This window comes from Mus musculus, chromosome 13, assembly GCF_000001635.26.
Source record: "Mus musculus strain C57BL/6J chromosome 13, GRCm38.p6 C57BL/6J".
NCBI classification, from domain to species: Eukaryota; Metazoa; Chordata; class Mammalia; order Rodentia; family Muridae; genus Mus; species Mus musculus.
This window is the reverse complement of record NC_000079.6, coordinates 93134023-93152663: the sequence shown is the minus strand read 5'-3', so window position 1 is coordinate 93152663 and position 18641 is coordinate 93134023. Positions and strand designations below refer to the sequence as shown.

Genomic DNA, 18641 nt, shown 5'->3' with positions numbered 1-18641 from the left:
GCTGAAGGATGAGGATTTCAAGGATAGCCTGGCTATATAGCAAGATTGCGACTAGGCCCATTTTGTAAGACCTTGTCTCCCCCTCCTCCCCCCCAAAAAACTTGAATAGTATAATATAAAGTGATGCAAATGTAACATTGTAACTGTTTTGCTCAGTTTGTAGTGATTTTTCTCCTTGCATTGTTATTTTTAAAGAAAATCTTGGAAACATTTGTAGTGATGGAACAAAGTCCTTTTTCTGTGTTTGGAACTGTAGGCAACAATCATTGTTAGAATGTCTTTCTAGACAACTCACAAGATGTTTATATTTTGTTTTATAGGTGTGTACTTTTAAAACCTTAAAACTCTACACTAGTTGCCTTCCCTATATGCATTCACTGGCCAGGGTTCAAACCCAAGGTCTTGCTCATGCCAGGAATTCTATTAAAGATCACACTAGTCCTTGATCTTTGGAGACAAGGTCTCTCAATGTCCCAGGCTGGCTTTGAATTTGCATTCTTACTGCCTCTGCCTTCTGAGTTCTAGGGTTATAGGTACATGCCACCACCCTATGTTCTGCTCAGCTCTTGATTAAAGCCATAATAAAAAAAATATGCATAGAGGATACTTCCTAATGATCTAACTTCATAAATAACAAATTATTTCTTACATATTTAAAAATGAAAATCTTTCTTCTAGAAACCTTCCATACATGGCCCATGATTATGTTCTTAGAGATTACCTGATACATGGAGAGGAGTAGGTTGAGTGTTGGTGGTTCCCAAGCCATAGTCTTTCTCACCTTGTTGATAGACAAAGGCAAATACAGTTGACAAACAGTTTTCACCTCATTCTCAAATTTATTTTTTTTTATTTTTTTTGTAAACCAGCTGTGAGTGCTCATATATGTTGGACTGTTTCTTGGAAAAATGAAAAATGCTTTTATTGTAGTAACTTAGAAATATAGACAAATGAAATATATAAAGAAATATAATCTTTAAAAACATGTAAAGTTAGTACATCAGTGAAGCTTTGCCTCAGAATCCTTTCTATTGGCTATGTAGTGTAGCTCAGCTGCGTGCCTGAGTTAGGAAGCAAGGTACTCTTTCTAGCACACATAGACCAGCACTTTAGAGGTGGAGGATGAAGAATCAGTGTAGACAAAATTGTTTCACTCAAAATATTTTCCTGTTAGGGCTGTGGGGTGTAGCTCAGTTAGTAAACTGCGTGGCTAGGGTTTGTGAAGCCCTGTTTATGAGGCTCTCTTCCCAGCACTTCATAAACTGGCACTTGTGAAGTTGAGGAAGAAGTTTAGGGTCCTCTTGGGTATAAAATTCAGGGTCAGCTTGGGCTACATGACATCCTGTCTTAGTTAACTAATGCTGTTTCTTAAATAAAAACACAAAAATCATTGTTTTCTTCCTTGCTTCTGCTAGTTACTTTCAAATTTTATCCCAAACCCTGTAAGGTGTACCTGAAGAAAATTAAGTAATGTTATTAGAAAAAGAAAATTCCATAAGATTACCTCATAACTAATGAAACATTTTTATTGTGGCAATAGCAGTAGGCAGTATTTTTGTGTTTTACTTACTTAAACTTTAAACAACATTAAAGAATAATTTTTGTACTATTTTCTTTGTTACTAGAAGTATACACAGTATCTAGAATATACTGAGGAACTGGTTGAATAGTGAAAGAAATACCTTGTATCCTGGAACTTAATCTCTCCTTCTAAGAGGTGTGCAGAAGCACACATAGTAAGGGAAATGGAGAGTGGGTGCAGAGGGAGGGGTGGGCGGAGGAGGAGGCAAGGGTAGTGTTCTGTCTGTCAGGCAGTCAGGTCAGCTTCCAGCTGATGAACAAGAGACATTCAGAAAGAAGCCAGTTCTTGTTTGTTCCCTCCCTTCAGCTGGAACACTCAGATGATTTCAGTTCGTGAAGCCAAAGCCATCCCAAGGCCTGATGATATGGAATGGAGAAATAAATACATCTGTGTTGAAGGTAGGCTTCCTCTGACCACTGTCTAGTAACCATTTATCATCATGGAACTAATTCCCATTTCTATTTCTGTTAAAGCAATGTATTTATGTTCTGAGGTTATTTATATATCTACCTTTACATTTTTTTTTTAATTTGGGAAAGTATTTAAAGTTCCTTAGTTGTGAGAAATGCTAAATGTGAATTTGAACATTTTAGTTGGTAAGATTTGAGCAATTCATGCCTTTTTCATACTAAATTGACTGAAACTGTATAATTTATGATACATATTATGAAGTTGATTTAACTTTAAAGATGATCTGAAAACAATTCTATTTTCTAAAATGAGTTTACATGTAGTTAAATATGTTCCTAATACATTTTCTTTGACTTAGTGAGAAACTCATCCCCAGAGTCCCTCCAACTGGCTGGGCCCTGTCTTGGATCACACTACTTGTGCTCCTGACAAAAGCAGTAAAATTGCTTTCATAAATAAAAGTTGAAGATTCTTTTCAATCTTGAGGTGAAAAAGAATAAAAATGTCAACATTTATAGTAGAAATTAGGTTGAGAATATTTATAATAATAACAACCACCATCCCCCTCCTCCCCCTCCCCCTCCTCCAGGGTTTCTCTATATAGCTCTCTCTGGCTCCCAGAACTTTCTTTGTAGACCAAGCTGGCCTTGAACTCAGAGTAAGTACACTGTAGCTGTCTTCAGACACACCAGGAGAGGGTATCAGATGTCATTAAGGATGGTTGTGAGCCACCATGTGGTTGCTGGGATTTGAACTCAGGACCTTCGGAAGAGCTGTCAGTGCTCTTAACCGCTGAGCCATCTCTCCAGCCCCAAGAATGTTTAATCTTTGTTTTTTGCAACATTTTAAAAGGGTGCTTGACTATGGATTTAAACCTCTGGTGCTTGGTTTGTTAATGTTGCACAGTGAATGTGTATTATTTTAGTTACCTGTATTCTTTTGAAAAGTAAACATTTTTATAAAGTGCTATCTATATATGATGTGGTCCAATATAGTTTGGCATATAGCCTTCTACTAGAATCAAAAACACAACGAGAAAAGGTCCACAGTACTTTGACAGTGCAGTGAAGTCTTTAAGCATAGCCTTTCTGAGTAGTACAAAGTGACTAACGGGGACCCGTGGGATGGTTCAGCAGGTAAGGACACTTGCTGCCAAGACTGCCAACCTACGGTCTGTCCACAGGACCCACGCGGCTGAAGGAGAGAACTGACTTCCTCACGCTGTCTTCTGACTGCCACATGTATTCCTTGCCTGAATACACACACACACACACACACACACACACACACACCTGTAAAAACACAAAACAAAGGATTTTTCAGAATTGTGGGCCTGCTAGATTTTATGAATAAAGTGAACTTTTCCATCATATTTCTTTGCTTTCTTCAGGCTTTCCTCTTAGCTACTTTTCTTTCAAGCAACTCAATTGGTTTTTGGCTTTCATTCCTCCCTTTGAGCTTTAAGGCTTACATATAGCCTTTTAGTTTTTGTAAAAACTTTACTTGATCTGTATGTCCACCTGCCTGTACATGGCCTCTTCTGCTGCATATCATTGTACCTAATCTAAATGTGTTCATGAACTGCTGTTCATTACTCATGGTAGAACACTTGCCTAGCATATATGAGGCCCTAGGTTTGATCCCCAGTTCATTTTAGAAAAAACGAACCCTATTGTGCTAATTTTTCCACATGTACATTTCATGATGCAGAACCTTTTGATGGAACTAATACCGCCAGAGCTGTGCATGAGAAGCAGAAGTTTGATATGATCAAGGATCAATTTTTAAAGGTAAACAGTGTACCATGTTGATGCTAAAGATGATAGTGGACTAGTGTGCTTTAAAATGAAAAGAATAAAGTTATGAAAAAAATCACTAATGTGACAGAAAACAGAATTTATGACTTGAGTTTAGATGAATTTTCCTCCAGAGAGAGCTCTGTTTTTCATTTATGAGTTTCACTTTTGTGGAAACAACATTTTTAATTAATGGGGAGCTTATTAAATTCATAAACGATTGAATAATGGACCATCAGTGGACTCAGTGGATAGTTTTAAAATCTCAGGGCATTTACTATAGAGAAAGGATTTGATGTGTGGATCATGCACTTTTCCCACCATGACATTTTTATCTTAAGCATATTTTGAAAATTTAAAAGATGTATGTGTGTGTTTGTGTCCACAATATTCATCGGTAGTTTTGCTCGATGAGGTGCCTGTTTGCAATGAATGGCAGTGTGAAAATACATCGACAGAAAGAAAGACATCTGTAAGAACTAGAAATGGAGGCTTCATAGGAGGAAAAGGTCAGAAAATGGGGATGGAAGAGATACTGTTCTCATTGTTTGGACACACAGACAGACTCGGATGTAATTAAAAGGCAAGCAGCGTGTTGCAAATTCTCTTCAGATTAGGCCTTGCCTTCACGACAAGCAGAGTGGAGCGCTGGTTTCTTATTGCTCAGTTGTTCTTGGGAGTGAGCTTTTCCTTTAGGTTATTTAGCTGTAAAACCATTACTTACTTGAACAACTTCTAACATTGTGTTCATAAAATTGTGACCTGGAGTTTTGGCCTATGAATTAGAGTTGCAGTCTTAGAAACTCTTTCACTATTTTTCAGGGAAAATACAAAGTTTTACATTTACTCTTGCCTTTATAAAAATACTGTTTTCATCATAAAAGCTAGAAAACAAAGTCATTTTCCCCTCTTAAGTTCAAGTTGAGTACTTTGCTATTTTAGATGAAATAATTTAATTATAAGTAGTGTTATTGTTACATAGCCTTTTGTGCACCTGTGTGCCCATTTTAAAAAAATAATAGAATATTAAAGAATATTAAATAATTATTTCTTTTCTGGGAAATAATTACCTTGGGAAATAAAAATAAGGAACATAATCTAAACTACTTAGATAGAATCACCACTAATATTCTTTTAATTCTTTGAATTCAGTCTTTTGTTCTGTGTTTAGTTTGTATTCTAAGATTGATTTTTTCCCCCCTTTCCTAGTCATGGCAGAGATTGAAAAACAAGAGAGATCTGAACAGTGTGCTGCCTTTGAGAGCTGCTACCCTGAAAAGATAACTGGTCTCTAATTCTTCAATTCTTCCAAGAAATAAAGAACAACAGATCTATCATAATTCATTTTGTTTACCTCCATCATGGTTTATTTTTAATGTTCTTGTTTTCATGTTTTATTTTTAAAAGGACATATATAAAGATTGCATATTTTATTATGACATTTCCTAATAAACTCTTTGATTTAAGAAAATGTATTTTTGAAAATGTTTACATCTCTTAGTAGTATTATGGCATGACTTTTCAGCATAAAATATATTTTGAGAAATTACCTGAACTAATAAGGTTTTGATATATTCTCAAGTACTTGTACCACATACTTATCCTGAGAACTACGTGGGATTTTGCAAAGATCCTAGTACTTAGTATAACTGGCAGCAGCAGCAGCAGTCTAGCTCAGTTCTAGTCAAGTAAAGATTCAAGTCAGCTATTCAGTTACTTGAAGCAAATGAAATCTTTGATTCAGTGCGATCACTGTGGCGTCTTGAAATACTGGACAGTTGCCTTCAGTCTTCACTCGACTCCCTGGGACACTGTCTGAGGGGTGGCTGTACTGTTTATAGCACTTCACAACTGACTTTGATAGACTCTGGAGGTTGCTTTAGATTTTGTGTTGAAACAATACATTTTGCACTGTTGTAACAGGAACACTAACAACAGTTAGTGACTTGTTTATGGACTATTTGAAAGTCTCTGACTTAAATATTTTGGAAAAAATGGAGTTTCTTCTGCTTTCTGATAGCACAGTGAACCTGTGCACTGTGGCTTCGCCTGTTTTCCTGGTTTTATTTTCCTCATGATAGGAAACAGCAGAAAACGGAAACATCAACGTTGAGATTATATCCTACTTGTAGAATCAGATTTCCGTGGATTATAATCTAAACTGGAATTTTTAGGCAGTAAGCCACTACAAAGTGTTTTAGATAAGACAATAAAGTTATAAATAAAAGTTTAATGTTTATACAAAAATCTTTTTTAGTATTTCTCTTCCACATGAAAGTAGTAGTTCAGATGCAAGCTAAGCTGTTTAATAAGATTGTTTTTAGTTTATGTAAATACTTGTAAATTGGTCAGTACCTGTATTGTACATTTAAATATAAAAAGTAATCTTGAAGGCAGTTTTAACTTTTTCAAAGATTGCAAACTTCTTGTAGGCCTACAGTGGTACAATTTGTACCACTAAACTATTTTTTGCAGACCAATTAAAAAACTAAAACTTTCACTTTGTTTGACTTACAAAGGGTGCATATTTTCTTTTTTCTTTTTAAGTTTAAATTTTTGTATGCTGTCAAATGGAATAAAGTTTATATCTGGACATTGTTGAGGTGTTATTTTTCTGTGCAGTTGTTTTTGTGATATTAAGGCTGTAATTATCTTAACTGATCGGAACCTAATCGTGCTTGATTATTGAATGCGAAGAGTGTCTGGGACGAAGCTCATCTGGAGCCTGTGAACCACATTACTTCTGTGTTATAATTAGGATTAGAGCTTTCTCTATGGGTCAGTTTTTTAGAATACTGATCTGTAGTACTTTTGATGCAGTTTAAAAAAATTTACATATGATTTTTTTTCTTGGAAACATTTCTAAGATTTATCCCACATTGTGCAGCGCTTTCTCAGAGTGTATTGAGTATAACAGTTCAGTGTGACCTCAGGTAATGTTTGTCAATCATAGTCCCTTGGGGACGGGTGTTCTACTCTGCAGCACTATGGCATTTAATAAAGCCTCAGACTTTGCCGTAGTGTGGACTCTTGCATTGCCACCATGTTGTTTTCAGTGGTTCCACTCTCCTAGTCAGACTATTTGTTGTAACAAATAGACAAAAGGCTTAAGAAATCTGCATACTGGAATCCATGAGCCAGCACTTAAGATCATATACTCAGGGCAGTCCAGCTGTATCAGCTAAAGGTGTTTGGTTTTTTACAATTTCTTTTCAGTGCTAGGGATTAAACACAGCCGGTGTCTGCTACGCAAGTGCTCCACCCATTGAGCATTTCCCCAGCTGGAGACTTAAAATCTTTTCAATTTCAAGTGAATACTACATTTTTTGTTTGGATGTGCTGTTAAAATATTGTTAGTATTAGACGTGTGGACTCTAAATAATTCTAAATTTTGAGTTAGTTTGAAATAGGGTCTTGGCAAAATCAGTGGTAAAAGAGGATGCCTATCTATACCTCTCTGTCCTCAGACCCGATGTACAGCACACAAGCTGATGTAACTGGAGAATAATACCCTTAGTTTCCATCTCATTTAACAATTGTAAGAATCTGCGATGATTAAAATAAAGGTTTGGAGATCTAGCCGTCTTTCTAACCGTTGTACTAAACAGGTCTAGGCCTTTTCAGAAACATTATCTTACAAACAGAAACAATCATATTCAAAAGACTGCTTTGAGTTCCTGGAGAGGAGCAGGAGTTCAAACATGGAGATTTCAGAGAAAGGTGGTGATCTTGAATAAGTGAACAGGTGGGCCTCTCAGGCAGAAAGAATTCACTTGATACTGTGTAAATACCTGATTTCTAAAAGTGGATTAGTCAGGATTTGATCTCTATGAGGATCTTGGGCTTTCGTCCTAGAGCAGTGGTTGACAGGTTAAGCACTGGCTTTACTTGATCCAATGAGATCTTAGTCCCCTAGGGCGCTAGTTTGTTTCCATTGTCACAGTAAGAGCAGTGGGGCCTTAAGCTAGCTACAAACCATAACGTTATCTTCTCTGGATGCTGCCTCATTTGGCACGAAGCACCCGCAGCTCAGCTAGAAGTGTAAGAACCACCAGGCCACTAGATGGAAGGCTGGGCTGGTGGGTCCTTTTGACGCTCAACACTGCTTTCTGCCCTGGCCACAAAGGCCGCTGAAGATCTGCCAAAACGGGCGGGGAAGTTGGCAGGGACTGGAACCAGAGGAAGCTGAGCCAGGGCCGCAGAAGCTCCGTGGCGAAACTTTCTTGACGCCTTCTATTTAAAGGCTTGGGGCGACCCCGCCCCGCGCGCCGGGAACCCAAGCAGCCCCGCGGGCCCTGGCAAAGTGCAGTCAGACGGAGAACACCGGGCGAGGCGTGGGCAGCTCCGACTCCGGCCAGGACAGGCGCGATGGAGAGCGGCGACAGCGGACTCGCAGCCCAGGGCTTCCTAGGATGGGGTGCAGACGAGGAGGTGGCCCAGGAGCTGGAGACGGAGGAGGAGTCGGAGGGCGAGGGGGAGGAGACGGCGGCCGAGTCGGAGGAGGAGCCCGACGCCAGGTAGCCTGAGCGGGAACCGCCCGGACCTAACAAAGCTGTCCACTCCACAGGTGTCCCGCCGGGCCAGTGGCCACCCCCCCCCCCCCAACCTTTTCCTTTCCCTTTCCAACCTCAGAAGTTCATTTCCCCGGAGCCAAGCACACTGTCTGGGACGCGCCGCCTTCTTTAAAAACTTGAAGGTGCAAGGTGCTTGCTGTCAGCAGGAGTGACAGGTCCGCCTGCAGCAAAGTTCACAGTCGGCCCCCACCCCCTCCCCCACCCCCGCCTCCCAGCTCCTTGTGACTTGCTCGTTTATTCTTGGAGACTTACTTGGGGTTCTGCCTAACCGCAAAACTGTGCTGGAATACTTGCCTCTGGCTCCCCGCCCTGGATCAATCTTGCCTGCCTGAGCTTGGGGAAGGGTCTGGAGTCAGAAGGCTCTGTCCATTACCTTCAAAGGTATGGCAGCCTCCTAGAGTTCTAGCGCTGGGCTAGTTTGCTGTATGGAAGCTATTTTGGTGCAAACATCCCATACACTCCTTAGAGGGAAGAATCATGAAGGCCAGGTGTGGCTGGCCTGCCCTTGTGATTCCAATAATAGAAAGGCAGAAGCAGGAAGACTGATTTCCAGGCCAGCTGGGCTCTCCTGGGTGATGTTTTAGCAACGTCTGTCCTAAAAGTCGTTCTGGTCCTAAATATCTATCAATAAGGCGAATGAGATTAAGTAATACTATATACATACATACGTGTGTGTGTGTGTGTGTGTGTGTGTGTGTGTGTGCACGCATTAAGGCTTTCTACTTTGTCTCTACTTTGTCCCTTTTCATCCAGCCCTAAAATGACAATAGTAGTATGGATGTTTTGTTTAATCGTAAGCATGTCATCAATGGTATCTCTTCCTGGGTGGTCCTATCAAAAGGCTTTGGGGGTGGCAAGTGATGGTTTATCATTTCAGAATGCCCAACCAAGACCAGAATTGTTCAAGTTGGAGTAGCCCAAGAGTGGCATTGAAGGCTGGGGAGATGGCTCCGCTGGTAAGGTGCTTGCCTTGTGAGCTCAAGGACTGGAGCTTAATCCCCAGTTCCTATGGTCAATACCTGCAGTACTGGCGGAAAGCCCAGCACTGTGGCTTGTGCTTGTTATCTCTGTTAGGGAGATGGAGACAGAATCCCTGAGGCTCACTGTGCTGTCAGTGAGTTCCAGGCTGGTGGTGATGGCTTTTTCTTTTTAAGGTAAACTGTACATGAGGGATTGGTCTCCACATGCGTATACATGTAGTCCCGTGTACATGTATAGGGTACCGCCAATTGCAGAAAACCATCAGCTGGAAATCTTGAAGCAACTACCAAGAAGGAAACACACTCTACCCTCAAAAACTTTGCAGGAAACGATAGAAATTATGAGTATTATGACTATATGCTGAGGAGGACTTTATGCTATATAAACACTGTACTGTGGAAGGTCAGAATGAGGGCAGAAGGTCTAGAATCAGCGAGCACTGGCTCCAGACTGGATATCAGAGGATGGGCAGGAGATGCACGAAGGAAGGGCAGAGGGGAAGGTGCCCATGGGAAATGGGAGAGGGAGGAGGAGGAGGACCAGCAACCCAGGCATGCAGAGAAGAGGTTCTCACAGTGACATGTGGGACACCCATATCCCTGCTCAGCCACTATTTCCCAGAATAACGAGCTCATCTACACTACAACTGGGTCACCTGACAGTTTCAAGCACCACTTCTGAGTTGTCCCTTGCCAAACAAAAGCTAAGACCTTCTAGTGAGGATTTATCTGTGGTAATCTCAGCCTGTTCTGACCATAGGCAGAAAAGTAACCACGGCAAGGAAACGTGTCAGAATAAGCTGAGGGGAAATGGTAGGAGGTGATGGAGACCTGTTTGAGCTAGAGGGTGAGTGACTCAATAGGACTTGAGGGCACTGACAACAGGCAGATAGCAAAGTTGGATGTCAGAAGAGAGTCTATGAAGAGGCAGCACAAAGACAGCATGGACCATGGTGGGGTGCTAGGAAGGCAGTGGTAGCTCTAATTAGATGTAGCTCTCACTCCTCAGTGCGATCAGGAATCAAACCACTTCATTGTGTGTGAGATTATAAACACAGCCCAAAGTTCCATGTTCCTCTGCGAAGGGGAGTAAGAATTTGGAACAGGTTCTAATGCATACATAAAAGGTGAGAGTCACGGGTCAGCCTTCCTTGGACTCTGGCACAGAAGAGAGCCTTGTTGTGCCAGGCACAGTACCAAGCATTTACCTGCATTATCTCATGTTAAACCCTCCAGCAGAATGATGAGACCATTGTCCTGTTCTGGAGGAAATAACTGGAGCCTCATACCATTCACTGAGGATAAAAAAAGCAAGAACGTATAAGATGCAGTGTGAGCCAGCATGTGTACACAGCAAGTTAGGAGGCTTTCACCATTCTTTGCTTTAAAGAGAAGTCTTTCCTTATTCTGGGGCAGCATTTCTCAACTTGTGGGTCAAACGACCCGTTCACAGGGCACCTAAGACTATCAGAAAACACAAATATTCATATTATGATTCATAACCAGCAAAATCACAGTTATGAAGTAGCAATGAAAACTTTATGGTTGGTGGGTCACCACAACACGAGGAAGGGTCCTAGCGTTAAGGAAGGTTGAGAGCCACTGCACTGGGGGAAACAACCCACTCAGTTTTACTTAGAGGCGTTTCTAGACAAACAAGGAAGACCACATCTCTGTATCATAGTACGATATTTACCCTGCTTATGTAGGTTTTCTGAAAGGCCAGAAACTACACTTACAAGCTGTAAGTATGTATGTGTATGTGTGTGTGTGTGTGTGTGTGTGTGTGTGTGTGTGTGTGTGTAGAAGCCACAGCTCAATGTTGCTTTTCTGGCTCACTCTCTACCTTACTTTCTGAGACAGGCTCTCTCACTGAACCTGGAGCTCACTTGTTCAGCTACACTGCCTGGCCGGTGAGCTCCAGAGACCCACTTGCCTCTGCTAGAGTTACAGATGGCATTGCTGTGATCGGCTGTTACGTGGAGGCTAGGGAGCTAAAAATGGGGCGCTCTTACTTATGCAGCTGGCACTTTATCTATCAACGGAGCCATCTCCTGAGCATTATAAATTAGCTTTCGAAATTGAGAAGCATATACAAGTTTAAAAGTAAAAGCAGTAACAGAAGTGAATGGTAGGTACACTTATTTGTTATGCTCTTACGATACCACAATTCGATCACAGGATAATATAAAATGATGTTGGACTGCTTAAAACTTTGTTAACCTGACATAAGATAAGATCATTTAGAAAGAGGGAAACTCAGTTCAGAAAATATCTCCCTCAGACTGGTCTGTAGCAGATTTTCCTGACTGATGATTCGTGAGGAATGGCAAGGTGGCCCTGACTGGATAGGAAAGCAGATCAAACGAGTCATGGAGAGCGAGCCATTTAGCTGCGCTCTCTGGTTCCTGCTTAGTTCCTGCCTCCAGGTTCCTGCTTGAATCCTGCTTTGATCCACCCCACCAACAGAGTGTGATTAGTAAGCTTTTCTCCTCAGGCTGATTTTGGGAATAGTGTTTATCACAGCAATAGAAAGCAAACTAGGACAGATGTCAAAAATAAAATAAAATAAAATAAAATAAAATAAAATAAAATAAAATATTAGGAAAAGCTTAAGAGATTAAGGTTTAACAAGATTGATAGTGTTTATTTCTGAGTGAAGGGATAGTGATCGCGTAGAACTTTGAACTCTGGTTGTTTTCGGTGAATGCATATGTGGAATTTCTTACCTTTATGATCAACAAAAATATCCCTTCTAATGATAAAAATGCTGCTAGAGTTCAGAAATCTCACCCTCCTCATTAAAGGAACCCCGTCTTTTCCTGCCTGCACGTCTCATGCTAGGCAAGTACTCTACCAGGGGGCTGCTGCTGGCCCCAGGGCAGTACCAGTTCCTAGGCTGTCAAAAGAATTAAATAAACGGAGGAAGTGTGAGGGCAAACCTGACTCTCAAGAGTGCCCAGCAAAGTTTAGTTTCTTCACAGCTCTCAGGTAGTTCGTTACCAGAAGCACAACCCCACTTCCACCTGCTGTTCATTAGCGAGGGGAAAGAGACCAGCTCTCAGCAGAGACGTGGTTCTGTTCCAGTAGCACTAACCTGTGCCATGCGCTGGATATTGGTGGAGAGCCAGGGATTGGGACACATGCTGCAGAAAAGTAATCAAGAATTTACTACGGTCCTCAAGGAACTCATACTTTGGGTAAAGTGACAGAAAACCACAATTATGTTATTATCAACCGTCAGAAGAACTTAAGGGAAGGTTCTGTACGAAGCATCTCAAAGTGTGGAGCAAAGCCTAGGCTCGAACCCAGCAGGAAGGGCTTGAGAAGTTACAGCCCTGGAAGTGGGGTTGGGATCATAATGAGGTATCCCAGAAGTCTTGGTGCATATGAAAACTTCATGCATATGAAAAGAAAATTGTGTTGCTAAAATTTTATCCAAGATCATCTGCCAAAGCAGATCCATTAAAACCTCCAGGTTTTAGAGCCAGGAGAGGCCCTGGGAACATCTGTGGGCAGCCAAGCATCTTAGAGACTCAGAAGCCTAGTGGCAAGAGACAGTTTTAAAAGTGGAACCACTTTCCATTGGTAGAACTTAGACTGCTCACTACTCTGTTCCATCTGCAGATACTTGTTGGATACTCAGCATGCCAGGTACTTCCTAGGCCCAAAAGATGACAGACAAATGCAGTGAGTGGAAAGCAGAGTGCTACCTCCTGAACCTGCCTTCCCAGTCTGGAGATGAGCAAATGGATAATATATATAATGTCCCAGATGGGTGCAAGTTCTGTGGAGATAACTATAGCAGGATAAAGGTGCTGCCATTTGGAATAGGATGCTGAAGAAGGCTCTGCCGAGCCATATTTGAGCAGAGGCTGAAGAAATGTGTCTCCTGCAAGTGGCAGAGCAGGTGTAAAGGCACTGGGGTGGGAAGGAACACAGGGAACTCAGGCTGCTGGAGTGGAGTGAGTGGGGTGGGGTGGGGTGAGGCTGACAAGGGTGAGTGCAAGAAACCCAGGCTGCAGATCTGGGGCTGGGGAGCGGGCTCAGCAGGTAAAGCTCATGCCTGCCGTGAAAGTGAGGAATGGACTGGGATCTCCAGCATGCCTGCCTGTACACACATGGCCTGTCTGTATTACAGTACTCAGGATGAGACAGGGAATCCCTGGGGCAAGCTGGCTAGACTAGTCAAATCTGAGCTCTGGGATCAAGTGGAACATTATGCTTTAATATAGAAGATGCCATTAAGGAAGACACCAACACTGACTTATGTTTCTCCTGGCATACACCCCTACTAACCCCTCCCCACCACACTCCCCCAATATATCTGGGTTGTAGACCCCAGGTAAGGCCTCACAGGCTGTGATCAGGGCTTAGATTTTATTCCTAGTAAACTCAAAAAGCTGTGTTCTGTCTATCATACCGTGCCATTCAGGAGTCAAAACAAAACAATTTTTTTTAGAAGTAGTGATTGGAACACTTCTTTAAAGGCTATAAACATCAGTCCATTCAACATTGTCACTTGGGTAAGCTTTTAGAACACGTAAGAGGTGCAAGAACTGTTGTAAATGTTTAAAACCCACAGTGCCCTGGATGCAGAGAGATGTGTTGAGAGATACTTAGTTTTCTTTTGTTTTTGTTGGTTTCTGTATGAGGCCTTTTCCACTATTCAGGAACCTTAACAATGTTTCTGTTTTACGGCAGCCTCCATGGAGTCAAGGTTGATTTTCCCTATGGAAACATGGAGGGTTTTAGAACGGTTCCTAAAACTTCCAAATCACCTTCATTACAGCACTGGCAGGATCTGTGTAAATAACACGCCAATCTGGGCTGATAGCAGTAAATGTCCTAATGGCATTCCATTGTAACTCATCATTGCAGGGAGGCAATCTGGTGGGAGATGAGGGTGGAAAATGAAGGTGGTTGCTATCAATCCAGGGCACTCTAAGTCACTTGCCAACTGTGTGGTGTCTTTCACTGGTTTGCTTACCAAGGTGTTCTGACAAGTGTGTTATTTGAGCTAGCTCTCTTCTGAGGTCAGTGGAAAGTAGTGCTGGGGTGGGAGGGGCGCCTGGCTGCCTCAGATGCCAGAGGCTGAGGGAGGAGAGAGGAGAAAACAGAGGCCCTTGGAACCAGAAAGCTAGGAGCTGCTGAAGTGTTGACTGACTGGCTGTCACATGCCCTTGGTGACACCTTGAATAGAGAGGAATAATGCAAGAATTGTAATTAATTTTTCCCCTTGAAAACAGCAAATCTACTAAAGTGTAGGACATACTGAGAGAGAAGCAACAACAAAATTATGTTCCCTGGCTGTTCTAAGCGTGGGCTTAGGGAAAATATGGTACTACTCAGATATTAGAACCAGATCACCCTTCCATGTCAAGCAAACTTAGAGTCAGATGCAAGAGACTGGGTGTGATTCACACAGAAAAAGAATCTTTTGTCATTCCAGTGTTAGCCAATAGAAATATAATGTCAACCACATAGATAATTTAACTTTGTTTGTTTCTCTGTCTGTCTCTCTCCTTCCCTCCTTCCCTCCTTCCCTCCCTCCCTCCCTCCCTCCTTCCTTCCTTCCTTCCTTTCTTCCTTCCTTCCTTTCTTTTTGAGATGGGGTTTCTCTGTGCAGCTCTAGTTGTCCTGGAACTCACTGTAGACTAGGCTGGTGTCAAACTCAAGAGTTCAGCTTGCCTCTGACTCCTGAATGCTGGGATTAAAGGCGTGTATTACCACTGCCTAGCACTAATTTTAACACTTTAAGTGGCCATTAAATTTATACAAAGAAACAGATGATAATAATTTATCATCTAATAATTTTTTAATTCAATAATCAAGGTACTATTTGTAAAACATAGTCATTAGATTACATTGTCTTGCACTGTGTCTTGAAACTCTGGGTACATTTTATTTTAGAGCACATCTCAGGTGCCCTTCCCTCACTACAGACCTGAATGGCTCTGTAGCCACCTGTGATGAGGGCTGGTTCCATTCCCGGCACTTGCTGTGCTGCCAACTGCTGCTGTAAATGTTCTGATGCCGTCCGTAATCACTCAGGATGCCCAGGGAGCTGAGCACGTTTGCTGGTTGTCTAAGTGAATGCATACGTGAGTCAGTGAGCGAGCGAATGTGAACATGTTGAACTTCTTCAGGAAGCAAATATCATTGGGGCATTGAACTTGGATCAGGTAGACTATTGCCAGTTGTTGACCAGAGATTGACAGTGCTCAATGACTTTAGAAATACAATAGCCTGGAGGGCACGGTGACAAGAACTAAGGAACTGTTCAGTTATGTCATCTGCAGTGAGCATCTCTGCCTTCTGTGGCTTGTCCCAAAGCTGCCCCTAGACCCAGGAAGGATAGGTATAGCCTTTGTTTTTTGCTCAGGGAAGAATTCTCTCTGGAATGTCCCCAGTTCAGAAAACCCTGCACCTGATCCGGAAAGTCCAACCTATATGGGAAGATTAGTCTCCACTCTCTATCTACCAACATCAGTCTCTAAGCCACTCCCTGTGGACCTCCCATGTTTCCTTCATACGATGTACTTTTCTTCAGGAAAACTCAACATGCTAAAAGTCACTCATCATTCTGTGCCATCCCATCTGTCTAATTTTTTTTTTTTGTAAGTAAAGTTTCTAATATATCTACTCTAACCTATGGAGTAGGGTGTCTGTCACTGAAGTTACTGCACTGTGAGGTGGGTCCTAGGGAGCTGAGGTAGGGGTCTGGCTTGGACCTCCTAGTGGTTTTCTTTCAGTCTCTGGGTCTCCTGTCAACCCTTCTCCCTCCATCCACAGCAAAATCAGTGACTGCTCTGTCATGTACTTGGCAGGACAGCCTGGCTGCTGATGGCACTTGCCCTAGAGGGACACTTTGATGTCATCTGCCTGACCCTCTTATACTTGGGACCAGTGACAGAGGCCCAGGGAAGAGAAGGACAATCAACACTCGCTCAGGGAGTCCATCACTCATTCTGAACACTGTCACTCATTATATGGAATGGTTTGTTTTTAAAAATAAGACAATACCTCAATGAGATAGGCATTGCTTTCACCCTGATTTTGTGAGAGAGAAAACAGAAGGTAAAACTATTGAGTAATTTACATAATTCCAGATAGCTTGCAGGGCGTAAGCGAGGATGCTAGCATGTCCTATGACAGAGTCAGTGCTTGCCTTCAGTGATACCTGTTCTTCTTTTCCAACTTCTTTTTATTGGAGCATAAGTTTACTATTTTAACATTTATTTTTTTATAAATTTAAAAAATTTATGCGTATATGTATTTCTCTGCTTGTGGCTATTCATACATGTATGTGGGCCAGAAGACAGTGTCTGATTCCCCTGGAGTTACAGGTGTTTGTAAACCATCCAACATGGGTGCTAGGAACCAAACTCATGTCCTCTGCAAGAACAACACGTGTTCTCAACTGATGAGTCCTCCCCTCTAGCCCGAATAAATGATTATTTCAATTTATTTTTATTTTTTTTTAAAGCAAAAGCATAAAATGCCTGGCAAGTTGTTGCTAACTCTGGCCAGCACCTTTGCTGTATTAAGTTTCTTAGTGTGTAATGAAGAGAGTCAATCTTGCGTTTAAAAATAGACATTAAGCAACCCAGCACACTTGGGTTTCAAAAGGTCAAAGCTAGCAACACCAAACACTTCTCTATGTGCCATACAGGGTCACATGATACACACTGTGGGCATTTACCATAATAGCCACACAATTCTGATACTTTCTTCAATGTTAAGTATAAGGTGGTAAATTTTTAAGTTTTTCAATCTAGCTTTTTCTTTTGAAATATTTTTAAAAATATTTTTATTAATTTCTTTGAGAATTTCATATATTTCTACAATATATATTTATCATATTTGCTCCCCACTCCTCCCCTAACTCCTCTCAGATCTGCTCTCCACATACTTTTATTTGACATAGGGTCTCATACTTTAGCTCAGACTGACCTAGAACTCATGTAGCCCAGGCTAGCCTCAAACTCACAGAAATTCTTCTCCCTCAGTCTCCCAGAGCTGGGATAGCACGTACCTGTCACCTAGGGCATGGTCCTGGGACAGAGGAAGGGAAAGATGAGGCTTGGCAGTAAGTGGGCCCTATCTATAGCCTTACAATTGCACCCCATCTTTCTAGCTGCCAGGAGTGCACCAGGCTCCTCAGGAAGCTGCAGAAAACAACAACCTCCTCCTAACCCTTGTCCTCAGGAGTCCCAGACTCCTTAAAAACATCAACTATTAAAAGAGTGTGACATTCACAAAGGAACTCACACAATATGTACTCACTGATAAGTGGATATTAGCCCAAAACCTAGGATTCCCAAGATATAAGATACAATTTGCTAAACACATGAAACTCAAGAAAAATGAAGACTGAAGTGTGGACACTATGCCCCTCCTTAGAATTGGGAACAAAACACCCATGGAAGGAGTTACAGAGACAAAGTTTGGAGCTGAGATGAAAGGATGGACCATGTAGAGACTGCCATATCCCTGGATCCACCCCATAATCAGCATCCAAACACTGACACCATTGCATACACTAGCAAGATTTTATCGAAAGGACCCAGATGTAGCTGTCTCTTGTGAGACTATGCCGCGGCCTAGCAAACACAGAAGTGGATGCTCACAGTCAGCTAATGGATGGATCACAGGGCTCCCAATGGAGGAGCTAGAGAAAGTACCCAAGGAGCTAAAGGGATCTGCAACCCTATAGGTGGAACAACATTATGAACTAACCAGTACCCCAGAGCTCTTGACTCTAGCTGCATATGTATCAAAAGATGGCCTAGTCGGCCATCACTGGAAAGAGAGGCCCATTGGACACGCAAACTTTATATGCCCCAGTACAGGGGAACACCAGGGCCAAAAAGGGGGAGTGGGTGGGTAGGGGAGTGGGGGTGGGTGTATGGGGGACTTTTGGTATAGCATTGGAAATGTAAATGAGCTAAATACCTAATTAAAAAATGGAAAAGAAAAGAGTGTGAAAAGTAACATATTCAGAGATAGTGATGGGAGATCATAATGATGATATATAAATGAAATCTGCCTGGCAACCAGATGTGTGGTTAAATTGATTGGCTGATAGAATTAGGATCCCTACTTTATTTACATACCTGACCCTTTGGAAAGAAATACTAGTGGAGTCTTTGGACACCAACCTAGACTGGCAGAGGAATGAGATCACAGCTAGAGGACCAAGGCAGAGGACACTGAGGGAAAGAGGTTGTATTTGAATAAGTTACTGGGATCAGTGGCCTATCTTAGTAGAAACTAGCGAGAAAGGGACACTGCT

The 18641-nt window shown here is 41.9% G+C and overlaps 2 protein-coding genes across 8 annotated transcripts in view; both read left to right on the top strand.

Moving 5' to 3' along the window:
- Tent2 (terminal nucleotidyltransferase 2) overlaps window positions 1–6809 on the top strand; it is a 46581-nt gene extending 39772 nt beyond the window's left edge. For 4 of the 7 annotated variants that reach the window (NR_154997.1, NM_001361536.1, NM_133905.3 and 1 more), the window contains 3 exons: window positions 1889–1980; window positions 3704–3783; window positions 4999–6809. Coding sequence is in view for 5 of the 7 variants with exons in the window: in NM_001361536.1 (NP_001348465.1) it covers window positions 1889–1980; window positions 3704–3783; window positions 4999–5073 (247 nt within the window). In the remaining 2 variants the exon portion in view is untranslated. The remainder of the gene's footprint in view (window positions 1–1888; window positions 1981–3703; window positions 3784–4998) is intronic. The other 3 variants (XR_001780738.2, XM_006517510.4, XM_030247077.1) reach the window with 1 other exon arrangement.
- A 1130-nt stretch (window positions 6810–7939) lies between these two features.
- The window catches only part of Cmya5 (cardiomyopathy associated 5), a 104012-nt gene continuing 93310 nt past the window's right edge, over window positions 7940–18641 (top strand). Inside the window, exon 1 of the mRNA NM_023821.3 lies at window positions 7940–8306. Within this exon, the coding sequence (NP_076310.2) occupies window positions 8158–8306 (149 nt within the window). The 5' untranslated portion in view covers window positions 7940–8157. The remainder of the gene's footprint in view (window positions 8307–18641) is intronic.